General features: G+C 39.8%; 1 protein-coding gene across 3 annotated transcripts in view; it reads right to left on the bottom strand.

The window, feature by feature from the left end:
* Nucleotides 1-2003: 2003 nt before the first annotated feature.
* The window catches only part of LOC148345626 (uncharacterized), a 69907-nt gene continuing 56085 nt past the window's right edge, over nucleotides 2004-15825 (bottom strand). Inside the window, exons 3-7 of one of the 3 annotated variants that reach the window (XM_088325874.1) lie at nucleotides 5334-5516; nucleotides 4728-4875; nucleotides 4582-4628; nucleotides 4302-4423; nucleotides 2004-2303 (exon numbers count right to left, since the gene is read on the bottom strand). In XM_088325874.1, the coding sequence (XP_088182000.1) occupies nucleotides 2189-2303; nucleotides 4302-4423; nucleotides 4582-4628; nucleotides 4728-4875; nucleotides 5334-5516 (615 nt within the window). In that variant the 3' untranslated portion in view covers nucleotides 2004-2188. Of the gene's footprint in view, nucleotides 2304-3568; nucleotides 4199-4301; nucleotides 4424-4581; nucleotides 4632-4727; nucleotides 4876-5333; nucleotides 5517-15825 lie in introns of those variants that run through there. The other 2 variants (XM_088325873.1, XM_088325875.1) reach the window with 2 other exon arrangements.

A 15825-nucleotide genomic window follows, 5' to 3' on the forward strand; every position in this document is an offset into this window, starting at 1 on the left:
ATATTCCAAAGACATGCATGCATAGTTAGTTCGCCGGTCCAAATTGTCCCTAGATGTAAATGAGTGAGTGAGTTTCTTGATTCTGTGACATGCAATTTGGCTAGCCATCAGTTCATAGTTTTCTCTGCCCACTACTAAAAGATAGTTGGGGGGGGTTCGAGCACCCCAGCAACCCTGGTACTTTTGAGTCACTTTTGAGAACTGTTATGCACTCTACAGTAAAGCTTATTATGCTGAAATAAGCTTCATAATAGAGGGCATAACAGTTTAAATACAAGCGATTTGAATAGAAAAAGGCAAAATAAACATGTTACCTGCTCAAAAGTGTATTGTATACGGTGTGCATTACCGTTCGATTACATTCACAACAAACACAAAGACGGAATGCTTTAAGTTGTATTACATTCCCAACAAATGCAAGACAAAGAGGTTTTGGTTATATATTCGCCACTACATTCCCGAAAAGTGATATAAAAGTGAGATAAAACGAGGTAAAAATGGATATGGTAGCGAGAGGATGCAAATCTCGGCAGGGATGCATTTCTCGGCATAACACTGGCTCATATGGCCTATTAGATGTGACCGCTCCGGCGCACTGGCCTCTTAGATGCGGGTCTCACGCGACTGCCCTATAATATGAAAACTATTCTGCGTATTAGATTTTTTTTTTTAAAGCAAGAATACAACCGAATTGTAAAAACAAAACAGAAATTTAAAAAAAGATTAAACAGTTTGGTAATCACATTTTTCTAAACAAAGCTCTCAAACTCAGATAGTTGGGCGTTATTTTAACAGCACTAAATTACTAACACAAATCACATACAAAGCATGTTAAAACAATATTTTAAAAATAACAAATGAAAACGTCCTCACCCTATTAATCCAAAAGAAACACAAGGAACATTTCTCATTTAATTCTCGTGTTTGTTGCGGTGTTTTGTGAATAAAAAAATTGCACTGAGAACTTCAATTTCAATTTTTTTGTGTGGTGGTGATGGGGGGCACCATAAAGCATTTGTGCTTAGGGCACCCAAATGACACTGCTCCTATGAGACTCAGGTCTGAGCATGACCCAGATGTGTCTGCGTTGTTCTACTGACTATTTTGCGATACATCTGTCATATGATTCGATCAATAAATCACATATAAACGATCACCAACCCAACAAATCTAAAAAATAAAGGGAAAACATGAAATGGGGGTGTACCTACGTCGCCTCGACTGCTCCGGGTTTAACCGTCATTTCGATTTACCAAAACCACTTCGTCTTCATTTTTTGGGAATGTAATACAACTTAAACCATTCAGTCTTTGTATTTGTTGGGAATGTAATCGAACAGTAATTTACACCCAAACATGCATTTCAGGTGAATTGGCCGGTCCAAATTGTCCCTAGGTGTGAATGAGCGAATGAGTTGTCTGTCCCTGTGTGCCCTGTGATTGGCTGGCAACCAGTTCAGGGTGTCTCCTGCCCACTGCCCGGAGATGGCTGGCCAAGTAATGTTTTTTGTATATCCCTTAATCATAAGTAGTCTCAAAGGGCTGCAGAGATCAGACTATTGCAAAATACAGACTATCATTGCACCATCTGATTTAAACATCCATTAGGGCAAGGAAAAACTCAAATATCTCAGCATGAGGAAAATGAAGAAACCTTGAGAAGGTACCGCAAATGAGGTAATCCCCCTTCCAGAATGACGAGGCTGTAATGGATGTTGCATTAACAAATTGTCACGTTAATTTTTTTTTATTTAAAAAAAGAAAAGTACAATATATAATGAAGAATAAAAATTTAAAATAAAAAGGTTGACCTGGTTGCAATGGATGTAGCATTAACAAACAGTACACAGATACTGTCAAAATGGTATATAGGTCATTCTTATAATTTATAATATAAGTGTGTTTTAAGCCTTGTCGAGTCAAGTCAGATTCATTTATAAAGCCCTTAATCACAAAAATGTCTCAAAGGACTGTCAGGAACCAGGAACGGAGACGGGAACCCAATTGCGTTAGTTTCTAAGTTTTATTTGAAAAGAGATGTAAGCTGGCACCCACGATCCAGTGATCGTTGATTGTGGGGAGCAGGTCGCTTCGTGATGCGGAAGTCGCACTTCTCTTAGCGGGAGCTGAAGGCTCGCAGCGATTGGACGGACGGCAGTCCCGTGACAGGTAGGCAGAATCAATACGTCTTAGCGGGGAGGTCGATGGCCAGGGCAGGAGAGTAGCTCGTAAACATGGGGCAGAAACAGGTCGGAACCGAAGGCAGGAATCAAAACAGGAGAGTAGTCTTTGGTACTTGCTAATCTGGCGAAACACACAGGAACACAGGAGTACAATCGGACGTCCTTGTCTGGACGCTGACTGGTTAAGAAGTGAACGTCGGCAAATTAGAGAGCGCGCTCCGGCGTGCCAAACGATTGCCACAGGTGTCTTCACTTCGGCAATCATGACAAGGACTGCACAGGATTACAATTACACAACTAGACAATTCCCGCGGCAATTGTAAGAGTTGTGATTGATCTGGAAGATGATCCCGGTATGTATATATAACCCCGGTTGTTAGCATTATGAGTTAGCATAAAGTTTTTAGCTCAGAGAGATGTTTCTGTTATTTTTTACTTGGTTATGTGGGGGGACTCTGCCCCCCCACACCGGTACTGGCAAGTTCATTTGAGATGGGCCCACAACCGTTAGCAACAAGGATATGCCTTGTGGAGGTCTAAAAAACACATTCATGGTAAAAACCATAGTAATAACACTGTTATTACACTTTAAAAACTTTTGAAATATACATGTTCAAATAGAATGGGCCGTTCGATTTTAATTGGCCCATCCGGAATGCATTGAGCCCATTCAATTTGCTGAGTCGTTAGCATGTTAGCATTAGAATAATTTTGCAGCATGAAGAAGTTAGCATTTAGCCTTTAGCATCACTTTTTAGCATGTATCCGTTAACATAACTCATCAAATGAGGCCATTAGCATAATTTTTAAATATTAATTCGTTACAATATTGCCATTACCAAAATCTTTTTGCATGAAGTTAGCATTTAGCCGTTAGAATCACTCTTTAGCAGTTACCCATTAACATAACTCGTCAACACTGCAAAAACTGCCTCTAAAAAAACAAGAAAATCTAGCCACTATTGCAGGAAATTTACTTGTTTCAAGCAAAATTATCTGCCAGTGCAGCAAGAAAATCCGACTCATAAAGTTTTCTTGAAACAAGAAAAAAAAAAAAGAAAATAAGATACCTAAAAATGTTATTATATGCAGTAATACTATTAAGTGTACTTGTCAATTTTTTTTTTGTCTCATTTTAAGATATTTGTGCTTGTTTTGGAGAATTATTGTTTAGAAACAAACTGGGTTTAAGCCAGGATTGCTCAAAAGTAGTTAGCATGAAGGTTACAACAAGATCAATATTCTTGTATTAAGTTGAAAATAAATTAGAAAATGGGTCAAAAACAAGATACATTTGCTTGTAATAAGTAATAAAAATCTTAGGCGAGGAAGTCTTGTTTCAAGAAATTCTCTACGTTTCGATATACTATACAAATGCAAAAATAGTTTTAATGTGAAAATTACCATTTTATTGGCAAACCACAAACCTTTGTCATTATCACAAAACACAATTGACATACCAGTAACAAAAATACTCATTTTCTTGACAAGATCTTGAAACGTTTGTTGGCGAACTGTAAATCTGTGGGGGTCAGATGCATCGACATTTCGTTCTGTATACACGTGTACTAGAATGACAATAAAGTAGATCTGAATCTGAATCTAAATCAAAGTTATCACTTACACATGTATCAGTGAACTGTCAAACAGACAACACATTTTTTTGCCTACAGAATATAGAGTGCAAGTTACCAATTTCTAAAAGAGAACTGCAAACATTCTTTTTTGTCTAATTTTAAGAACATCAGTTGGGTTGTTTTTTTTAAATCAATGCTTAAACTCAAAACAAGGCAATTAAAACACACACTTACAGGGAGACTGAGAGGCCAAAGCGTAAGGGGTCACAAATGTTTATAACAGAAAAAGTTCTCAAAGTACGTCCATGGATGGGTGTGTGGGTGTGTTCCCGAGGGGAGGCAGCATTATACAAAGTTATGCAAAAAAGGCCATCCAATCACTTCTTGCTCGTTTGAAAGCTGGTGTGGCATCTTTGTCATGGATTGAGTCCCCCAGGACCTCAGTTTGTAGAAGGGAAAGAACAGAGGCCACACATTTAGGGTAGGTCATATTTAATACATAATAGTATGCAATTATGTAGAATACTGCATCCCCTAGGTACCTTTTGGGTGATGGGATTGCTTCGGTTCCAAGGCAGAGAAAGGAGTCGAGATTTTCATCCACCAAAAGGAGTGGTGTGGTGAGTGGCCTTCTGTTCAGGAACGTCTCGGGGTCCTCTGTGGGCTTAACAGAAAAACACAACATCAGTAGGACAGCAATCACATCCCTCCATTCCCCGACTAAACATGACAATTTAGTATGAACAGAATAGAGGACCAACAAAAGGAGCAGCCATATTTGAGAAAGTTTAGTATGCACTTATGTAAAAGTTTGTGACTTACCAGAAGAACATGAATGAGCAGCATGGTCAAGAGGTTTATTGCTTGCTCTTCTAAAAAAAAAAAAAATCAAATCAAATATTTGTCTCTCAGTATACAGAAACAAACAAGGATACAGATTCTATTGGTATTATGTTGGCTGTTCTTACCAGCTGAAAGTGACATTGGAGGTTTCATTGCCCTCTTGTAAACCCCATAGAGGCATAATCTAGATTTGAATTCGAGCCACCGCTCCCTCAGCTCTTGCACGTAGTTGGAGTTGTTGTTGTCTATTATTCGTCTTAGTTCATCAAGAACCTTTGGTGGGGAAGACACAAAGAAGTGTTGTATGGAAATATCCAACACATAGTAGTTAAAGCATCACTTGAAAACAACAATTATATGTAGAGAGGTATTCTGAAAAACTATGTTCCCCTTCCCCTCCTCCATTTGTGAAAATAATTCTATTCACACTGATGATAAAACGCTAATAGACAGGTGTGTTGCAAATAACATGCGAAACAGATGGACTATCAGATATTCTAAAGAAGGAAAAATCACACCACAATGCATAAATGCTGTTTTCCCTGTCTACATGCAGAAATAAAACCAGATTGCTCATTTTCATTTTTCAGAGAAAATACATGAAAGGTTTTCCTGCATGGAAATGGGGTCTGAAACAGCTATTTAATGTATCAAAGCAGTATGCACCCAATGTTCAAAAGAACAATTTCACTGTTCAACTGAATCAAAGTGTGAATTGTGATCATACTTACATGATCAATATCTCGAAAGCATGGATATGCCTTCAATATTTTTGCCGGTCTGTCTTGTTCCCTTATTGTGTCCGAATCAATGAAGGCCCTCTTCCCCTCAAACTCAAGGTCAAGAAGTTGTGCCACATCAGCTCTGTTCTGTTTGGTATTGCGATATGGCCATGCGGCTGTCCTGCCTACATTCTAAAAAGGTAAAAGAAAATATCACAACACAGTTGAGGTCAAAATTATTTGCTTCTTGCTAATGTTATTCATGCTATTGTTTCTACTGGAACAAAGACAAAATGTCCACTACAGCTAATGAAGACATTCATTAATATTACTTGATTAGAAACAGGAAAAGGCAAACATTACAAGGTCAACATTTTCACCCCCCTGTAAAACAATAGTATTTATGAGAGTTTTGTGGTGCCTGGCCTTGTCCTTTTCTGCTTTTTCTTGTTTCTGTTCAGCCCACCAGTTGAAAATTTCAATAAAAGCTGGAGATGTTGTCTGTGCCCTCCTAAAAGAAGTAGAACTATGTGCAGTGCTGATTTATCTTGTATTTTGTGTAATTTCAATGAATGGGTCTACTCCATTGTGAATGCTACATTTTGTTTTATAAAATTACAGAGAGCATCAGCTTGTTTTGCTGGAGTGCTGGTTATGACTTGGGGGTCCCCTTCACTTTCTGGGCTGCTGATGGTGCTACTGCAGCTTGGGGAGACAATGAAAGTGAAAATGCTGGAGTCAAAATCCCCCTCATCTTTTCTCTGTGGCGCCAAACTCAAGGCGTCTCTTTTTTTCCCCTTGCCGGTGTAGCCCCCTGCGTTTTGCGTGGAGTCCTGATGTTTTGCAAAAGCAGGATATGCATGTGTGGATACTGTATATGAATTTATGTTCATGCTGAACAAAGAGAGAAACTGTGTAACATGTAATCCTGGTCGCTTAGATTAGTACAGGGCTCTTGTCGTAATGTTGACTAGTTTTAACGTTATATATTATAGTTAACAGTTTAAATCAACGACCATTTTGTAAGGGGTTAGCTCAATTCCATAGTTAACGGTTTAAATCAACGACCGTTTATTAAGGGGTTAGCTTAAAACTTGAGCTCACCCCTTACAAAATGGTCATTGATTTAAACCGTTAACTACGCATAAATACCGTTAAGAATCATATTTTACTTTTAATCACATTGTTTCTTGTTAAATGTTAAGACAATACAAACCTTTTAATTGTAAAAGTATTTTCACTTCTCTCCAAGTCAAAATACCGAATGGAGTTCGTCGAACGTTGAGGTAGTGTGAGCGAGTCCAAGTATTTCCGAATAAATGGGCGGAACCATATAAAGGAACGCAATATACAATTATTAAACAAAATCTATGAACTATCTCAGGGAAAAAATATAGTGTTCTCATTTATAAATATTAAATTTGTGTTTCGAAGTAAAGACTATCCAGTTTTAGTTAGGACACTGTACGGGTCAGCCACTTGCATTGTAAATGGCATCCCTATTTTTTTGATATGGAATTATCCAGCGCGAAAAAGGCGGAAACTAAGCATCAGCTTGTTTTGCTGGAGTGCTGGTTATGACTTGGGGGTCCCCTTCACTTTCTGGGCTGCTGATGGTGCTACTTCAGATTGGGGAGACAATGACAGTGAAAGTGCTGGAGTCAAAATCCCCCTCATCTTCTTTCTCTGTGATGCCAAACTCAAGGCGTCTCTTTTTTTCCCCTTGCTGGTGTAGCCCCCTGCGTTTTGCATGGAGTCCTGATGTTTTGCAAAATCAGAATATGCATGTCTGGATACTGTATATGAATTTATATTCATGCTGAACAAAGAGAGAAACTGTGTAACATGTAATCCTGGTCGCTTAGATTAGTACAGGCTCTTGTCGTAATGTGGACTAGTTTTAACGTTATATATTATAGTTAACAGTTTAAATCAACGACCATTTTGTAAGGGGTTAGCTCAATTCCATAGTTAACGGTTTAAATCAACGACCGTTTTTTAAGGGGTTAGCTTAAAACTCGAGCTAACCCCTTACAAAACGATCATTGATTTAAACCGTTAACTTTGCATAAATACCGTTAAGTATAATATTTTATTTTTAATCACATTGTTTCTTGTTAAATGTTAAGACAATACAAACCTTTTAATTGTAAAAGTGTTTTCACTTCTCTCGAAGTCAAAATACCGAATGGAGTTCGTCGAACGTTGGGGTTGTATAAGCGAGTCCAAGTAGGTCTGAATAAATGGGCGGAACCATATAAAGGAACGCAATATACAATTATTAAACAAAATCTATGAACTATCTCAGGGGAAAAATATAGTGTTCTCATTTATAAATATTACATTTGTGTTTCGAAGTAAAGACTATCCAGTTTTAGTTAGAACACTGTACGGGTCAGTCACTTGCATTGAAAATGGCATCCCTATTGTTTTGATATAAAATTCTCCAGCGCGAAAAAGGCGGAAACTAGCACCTAACGTGTGCAACACCATCAACAGAGGACAAAGACTAGGAACCTTCCCGTGGTGTCCTGCGAAGGGCTCTCTCCAGGGGGAGCCTTACGAATCCAACTCAGTCCACTCAGACTCGGTCTTTCTTTCTTTCTTGGTCCTCTCTCCTTCTTTGTCTCTCCTTTTCTCTCTTCCCCCTTTACACTCTTGTCTCTCATTTTCTCTATCCCTCTCTTTCCTACTCTCTCCCCACCTCTCTCACTCTCTTTTCCCCCTTTTTGCGTTTTACTCTGTCTGTCTTTCTCTCTTTCTATCTGTCCCTCTCTTTCTCTCTCTTCTACTCTCCTCTCTCTGTTCTTCTTAGGGCGGGCGACTTCGAGAGCAATCCTGGCCTCCAGTCCAAATGCCAGTGGTGCTTTCGAACCATTCACTCCGACCACACCCCAATCACCTGTGCTATCTGCCCAAGGGGCTTCCATAAATCATGCACCGCCCTGTCCGAACGTACTAAGGACTTTAGAGGCTTCGTCTGCTTGGTTTGCTTGGGTCGCACCCCGTCAGGCCTGGCGGCACAGGACAGTTGCAGCCCCCTCTCCTTCGGAGAACTACGGAGCCTCCCACGAGCGAGTCTGGCGCTACTATGGATTACCTTATGCGCCTTGAGTGACTTAACGACGACGACACCATCAACACAACCAAACTCGATTTGATTAGAGTACAGTGGGACCTCGCTACTTACTTACTACTACTCGCGGTTTGACGTTCGCGGGTTCAGAGCTTCGCGGGTCTAAAAAAATAATATAAATTATATTTGTATATATATATATATATATATATATATATATATATATATATATATATATATATATATATATATATATATATCTCATCTCATCTCATTAGCCGTACCGCTTATCCTCATTAGGGTCGCGGGGGGGCTGGAGCCCATCCCAGCCATCTCCGGGCAGTGGGCAGGGGTCACCCTGAACTGGTTGCCAGCCAATCGCAGGGCACACGGGGACAGACATCTCACTCGCTCTTTTCACACCTAGGGACAATTTGGACCAATTCACATGAAATGCATGTTTTTGGAATGTGGGAGGAAAATGGAGTCCCCAGAGGAAACCCACGCAAGCAGGGGGAGAACATACAAACTCCGCACAGGAAGTCTGGAGCTGGATTTGAACCCACGCAGGAGGTTCCCATGACTTGAACTGTGCCGCACATGCGCTAACCACTGCCCCACCGTGCTTTATATATATAAAGCATATATGTACAGTGCATCCGGAAAGTATTCACAGTGCTTCACTTTTTCCACATTTTGTTATGTTACAGCCTCATTCCAAATTGTATTAATTTAATCTCTTATCTCAAAATTCTACACAAAATACTCCATTATGACAATGTGAAAAAGTTTTTTTTTGAATTTATTAAAAATAGAAAAACTAAGAAATCATATTTACATAAGTATTCACAGCCTTTGCTTAATACTTTGTTGATCCACCTTTGGCAGCAAATACAGTCTCAAGCTCAGTCAGGTTGGATGGGAGACGTTTGTGCACAGCCATTATCAGATCTCTCCAGAGATGTTCGATCGGATTCAAGTCTGGACTCTGGCTGGGCCACTCCAGGACATTCACGGAGTGGTTCTGAAGCCAATCTTTTGAGATCTTGGCTGTGTGCTTTGGGTCGTTGTCCTGCTGAAAAATGAACCTTCGCCCCAGCCTGAGGTCAAGAGCGCTCTGGAGCAGGTTTTCATCCAGAATATCTCTATATGCATTCATTTTTCCTTCTACCCTGACTAGTCTGCCAGTTCCTGCTGCTGAAAAACATCCCCACAGCATGATGCTGCCACCACCATGCTTCACTGTAGGGATGGTATTGGCCTGGTGATGAGCGGTGCCTGGTTTCCTCCAAACATGGCGCCTGGCATTCACACCAAAGAGTTCAATCTTTGTCTCATCAGACCAGACAATTTTGTTTCCCATGGTCCGAGAGTCATTCAGGTGCTTTTTGGCAAATTCCAGACGGGCTTCCATGTTTCTTTTACTAAAGAGTGGCTTTCGTCTGGCAACTCTACCATACAGGCCTGATTGGTGGATTGCTGCAGAGATGGTTGTCCATCTGGAAGGCTCTCCTCTCTCCACAGAGGAACGCTGGAGCTCTGACAGAGTGACCATCGGGTTCTTGGTCACCTCCCTGACTAAGGCCCTTCTTCCCCGATCGCTCAGTTTAGAAAGGCCGGCCAGCTCTAGGAAGAGTCCTGGTGGTTCCAAATGTCTTTCATTTACAAAAAATGGAGGCCACTGTGCTCATTGGGACCTTCAAAGCATCAGAATTTTTTTTGTATCCCTCCCCAGATTTGTGCCTCAGGACAATCCTGTCTCGCAGGTCTGCAGACAGTTCTTTTGACTTCATGCTTGGTGTTTGTGCTCTGACATGCACACTCAACTGTGGGACCTTATATAGACAGGTGTGTGCCTTTCCAAATCATGTCCAATCAACTGAATTTACTGCAGGTGGACTCCAATTAAGCTGTAGAAAGATCTCAAGGATGATCAGTCGAAAAAAGATGCACCTGAGCTCAATTTTGAGCTTCATGGCAAAGGCTGTGAATACTTATGTAAATGTGATTTCTGAGATTTCTATTTTTAAAAAATTCAAAAAAAGTTTTAAAAAAAAGTTTTGTGTAGAATTTTTAGATAAGAGATTAAATTAATACAATTTGGAATGAGGCTGTAACATAACAAAATGTGGAAAAAGTGAAGCGTTGTGCATACTTTCCGGATGCACTGTATTTATATATACCGTATTTTCCGCACTATAAGGCGCACCGGGTTATAGGGTGCACCCCGAAAAAATAGTTTTTGGTCCTATTTTTGAGATACATAAGACGCACCCGATTATAAGGCGCTACAATGGGAACGTGGACAAAACAGTCAGATAGTTCAGTCCAACTTATTACCCCCTTAATATTCCCAAAGCTTGCAAAGACGCAAATACGTGTCGAGAACACGTGCGGATGCTGTGTCCGTACGATGTCACTCAAATGCATCGTTCCATCATTCAGAAGGTTAAAGTCTTGGGATTCAAGAAATGCCAACCATTCCCTAGTTTATATTTTCTTTTTCACTCGCAACTTTACTGTGCATATGACAATAAACACTTGGAATTGAGTTTAATTTAAAAATAGACACTCTATTCCATCCATTATCTGCACCGCTTATCACAGAAAAATCTAGTTCAGTCTGAAACAAGATATATAGCCGGAGTAGCTCACCGAAGTCGTTGTGTTCATGATAATGTGCAGCCGTGGTCCTCTTATATCCGTGAATGTAGTAAATCCAGAATAAAATATTTACAAATACAGTATAGTAAAAAATGCTTTCTGTATGCCGTCAGCCACGTGCTATACAAATTCATCTTTTTCGGCCAAATGCAGGCTTTGTTCAGCCGTGAAAGCCAATGCCAGCCTGTAAATGATAAAAAGGATCCGCCTCTTGACCTCCGAATAACTTTAGCCAATAGTGATCGATTCAACTGATGATTGACGCATCTTTTTTGGCCAATTGCAGGCTTTGTTTTGCCGTTTAAGCCAATGCTAGCCTGTAAATGATAAAAAGGATCCGCCCCTTGACCTCCGAATAACTTTGGCCAATAGTGATCGATTCAAATGACGATTGACACATTGGTTAGCCAATGAAACGCCGGTAAATAAATCTCAGCATACACCGCGGACTACTTGATGTTCGGGGGAAAACTAGTTGGCGGCTGCAAGTTAGTTGCAAGACTTTGCGAACTAATATTGATCAATAAATAAGGCGCACTGTATTATAAGGCGCATGGTCAGCTTTAAAAAAAAATAAAGGCTTAAATGTCTATTCTTAACACATCGTGCCTTATAGTGCGGAAAATACGGTATACATATATATATATATATATATATATATATATATATATATATGCGCGGCAAGTCATGGGAACCTCCTGCGTGGGTTCAAATCCAGCTCCAGACTTCCTGTGCGGAGTTTGTATATTCTCCCACTGCTTGCGTGGGTTTCCTCCGGGCACTCCGGTTTCCTCCCACATTCCAAAAACATGCATTTCAGGTGAATTGGCCAGTCCAAATTGTCCCTAGGTGTGAATGAGCGAGTGAGATGTCTGTCCCCCCGTGTATATCTATATATATATATCTATATATCTATATATCTATATATCTATATATATATATATATATATATATATATATATATATATATATATATATATATATATATGTATATATATATATATTTTTTTTTTTAAAGCATTTTTGAAGGGGCGTCGCTACTTCGTGGTTCCACGTTCGCAGGTTCAGAGCTTTGCAGGTCTAAAAAATAATAATAAAATAAAATAATAAAAAAATATATATATTATTTTATTTTTATTTTTTCAAGCATTTTGGAAGGGGCGTCGCTACTTCGCGGATTTTCAATTTTTGGGGGTGGTTTTGGTCCCCATTAACCGCAATAACTAAATAATAATACTTTCATCATCACGGATTCAAAAGACACGCTTCTTACTTTTAGGTTTGATAAATAATATTTTTGTTGTAGATTCATCTTTATTTTGTTGCGAATATCAAATATATGATACATTGGATTTCATTCGAGATTTATTGTCTTATGAAATCGCTGTACCAAATGCTGCCCTGGCAACAGAGTTCATAGATTTGGAGAAATTAGCTGATTACACTGCATACCACTTTGCACCATTTAATGAAAAGATATACGTTTTTAGAAAATATGACTTAACTGGTGTGCTCTTGAATTCGAGTGTTTAAAATGACACATTATGAACGGCAGAAATTGTGCTCATTTATGCATGAGTTTACATTTTGACAAACACTAAATATATTTGATATTTGGACTGAGGTTTGTGGGGGCTATCTGTATGAGCAAGGCCTAGCTGGCTCCGGACTTTGGACGCAGAATTAAATGTGATTCTATGCAATTTTAACATGTTCGTTCTATGTTGCCACTTTGTGCATGTGATTGGCAAGATATTTGTGTGTGTTTAGCCCCTGCCAAGCGGATACAATGTAAATATGTGAACAAACCATGTGGTGAAATGCAGAGCTGGGGATTAAGATGGAAACTGCATGAGTGCTGTTGTGCCTACAAGCCAATCAAACTTAAGGACCTCTTACACAAATCTCCTGATTATTTTTTTTTTTAACATTATATTGGTGTTTTGATGGGTATGTCATGTTGGATGAAGGCGTCTACCAAACATGTAACCATAGCTATAACTTAAAGTAGTTGAGGTATTCCCCACAGTGTTTTGAGAAAAGTTCATGCTTTGTTATTGTCAATGGTCGACTAAATTGATAAAATCATGTTTAAGTTTAGTGACATTTACAGACTAGACATTGTTTCCCACATTGCTTTATAGTTAAGGCTACACCTGCTACCTTAACTGGCTAATGTCTATTCTTAAAACATCGTACCAAGAGTAAAAGGTTTAATATTGAACACTAAATTGTCCATCCATCCACCCATCTTCTACCGCTTTGTCCCTTTCGGGGTCACGGGTGGGAGGGCTGGAGCCTATCCCATTTACCTCGGGCGTAAGGCAGGGTACACCCTGGTTGAGTCGCCACCTCATCACATGGCTAACACAAACAGACAAACAACCATTCACACTGCGACACTGAATTGTACCTGAGTAAATGAATACATATGATGATTCATAAAATCAATTCTTACATTATCTCAATGAGTTGGGTTCCATTCTTAAAACAAGTTGATGTGAGTCTTGAAACAAGTAAAAAATATCCTTAAGCTGAGTTGTTAATATGCCTCTAGGCTATCTCTTCGACCATTTAAGATACATTTGCTTACAATTACTTGAATAATATAAGTTAGTTGGCACAATATTAATTTTCTTGAAACAAGTGATAGTATCTTAACTATCTTCAGCCTGAATAAGTAAATAAGTCCCAAAAAATTGTGATCAGATAAATACACTGAATTCAAGTAAATTACACTAGTCCATACTTTCAATTTTTGCAGTGAACATGAGACCATTGGCATAATTTGTAAATATGAAGTCATTAAAATATTGCCTTTACCAAAAAATTTTAGCATGAAAAAGTTAGCATTTAGCCGTTAGCATCACTTTTTAAAATGTACCTGTTAGCATAACTCATTAACATGAGGCCATTAGCATAAGTTGTAAATATGAAGTCGTTAAAATGTAGCCAAAATTACCAAAAAATTTTACTATGAAGAAGTTAGCATTGCCGACAGTGTTTACAGCTAGCTTGCGCTAATACTTGGGCTGGCTGTGCCAGCCTAACCCATTGCTGGCAGTGTTTACAGCTAGCTTGAGCGAATACTTGGGCTGGCTTAGCCAGCCCAACTTGTCACCAACAGTTTTTACTGCTAGCATTAGTAAGCATAGCATCAACCTCTCATCGCTAATACTTGGGCTGGCAACTGATCACCAACAGTGTTTACAGCTAGCTTGCGCTAATGTTGTGGCTGGCTATGCCAGCCCAACACTTTGCTAGCGGCGCACATAGTTAGCATCCTCTCGCTAGCATCCACTCTTAGGAATTCACCATTTACCCATGGTTAAAGGAAATTTGGGTCGGGCCACCCTGGACAGTCCCTGCTTACTATGACTACCGTCTGGAAAAGCCCTCGTTTCCATGACTACCCATAGAAATGAATGGGCCCATGTATTACGGATGGGAGAATTTCAAAACCCATTATTCCGGATGGGGACTCCTATCGCTGTGAATAGACACACAACAAGAGTCCCGGTCGGGCCGAAATTTTTGATATATGAATCGATGGGGTATTCTAAAAGCTCTGGGAGGAGTTCCCCGTTAAAAGTCGGCGGAAGAAGATAGATATAATAATAATATCTCGGAGGATTATAATAGTTGCAAGCACAACTACATTGCCCTGTGCTTACAGCACTTGGCAATGTAATCGTGCCTTGCTGAAGCAATCAAAACTAATTACCTGATCTTAAACCAACATGCGGGCAAGGAACAACTCAAAACCTCAGCGTGAGGAAAAAGAGAAACCTTGAGATGGGACCTCACAAGTGGTAATCCCCCTTTCAGGATGACCAGGGTGAATTAGATTTAGCATTACAGTACACAAACATAGTAAACACTAGGTAACATGTTGAAAATTTGTCCGGAAAGTGCATGACAGCAACGACGCCCCCAGCCTGTAAATTAGTCCAGAAAGTCTATGACGGCCACGACGCAGCTTCCCATCTCTGCCAGCTGGTCAATGCAGGCGTTGACATGCTTCAGGTCAAACGCTGGTCCACTGACTCATCTCAAATCGTCCTTCTCCTTCGTATCACCACCAGCCAGGCAGTCGGAAAAAGACAGGACAGTACAGAATATGAGGTGGGCATCAATCATAAGCTTTGGAAAAGAAGTGTGTCTTAAGCCTTGATTTAAAAACTTCCATTGAGGTTGCAGATCTTATCTCCGGAGGCAGGGCATTCAATAGCACCGAGGCCCGGATGGAGAACGCTCTCAAGCCTGCAGACTTCTTGGCTCTCGGAGTCACAAGTAAACCGGCATTTTCCGAGAGGAGACTCCGTGCAGGAACATAGGGGGAAATCAAATCAGATAAGAGGGTGCAAGTCCATGCAAACATTTGTATGTTAATAAGAGAACCTTAAAGTCACATCTTAAGTGGACTGGGAGCCAGTGTAAGTTGGCCAATACAGGAGTAATATGCTCAAACTTTTTCGTCTTAGTCAAAAGTCTAGCTGCCGCATTCTGAACCTAGACATGGGGAGACCAGAAAGCAATACATTACAGCAGGGGTCGGGAACCTATGGCTCACGAGCCATATATGGCTCTTTCTATGAGTATCTGTGGCTCAGAGACAAATTTGATTGCATGCAAAATTTCTCCATCTTGCTTAAAACTTGAGTTGTCTATCCTATTTTGATACACGCAAAGCCAAACCAAAGCTAAATAACAGGATATTACTTTGCAGTATATATAGGGCACGTTTTTCACTACAATTTA

Source organism: Urocampus carinirostris, unplaced genomic scaffold (genome assembly GCF_059441175.1).
Source record: "Urocampus carinirostris isolate Australia breed hairy pipefish unplaced genomic scaffold, RoL_Ucar_1.0 HiC_scaffold_38, whole genome shotgun sequence".
Classification (NCBI taxonomy): Eukaryota; Metazoa; Chordata; class Actinopteri; order Syngnathiformes; family Syngnathidae; genus Urocampus; species Urocampus carinirostris.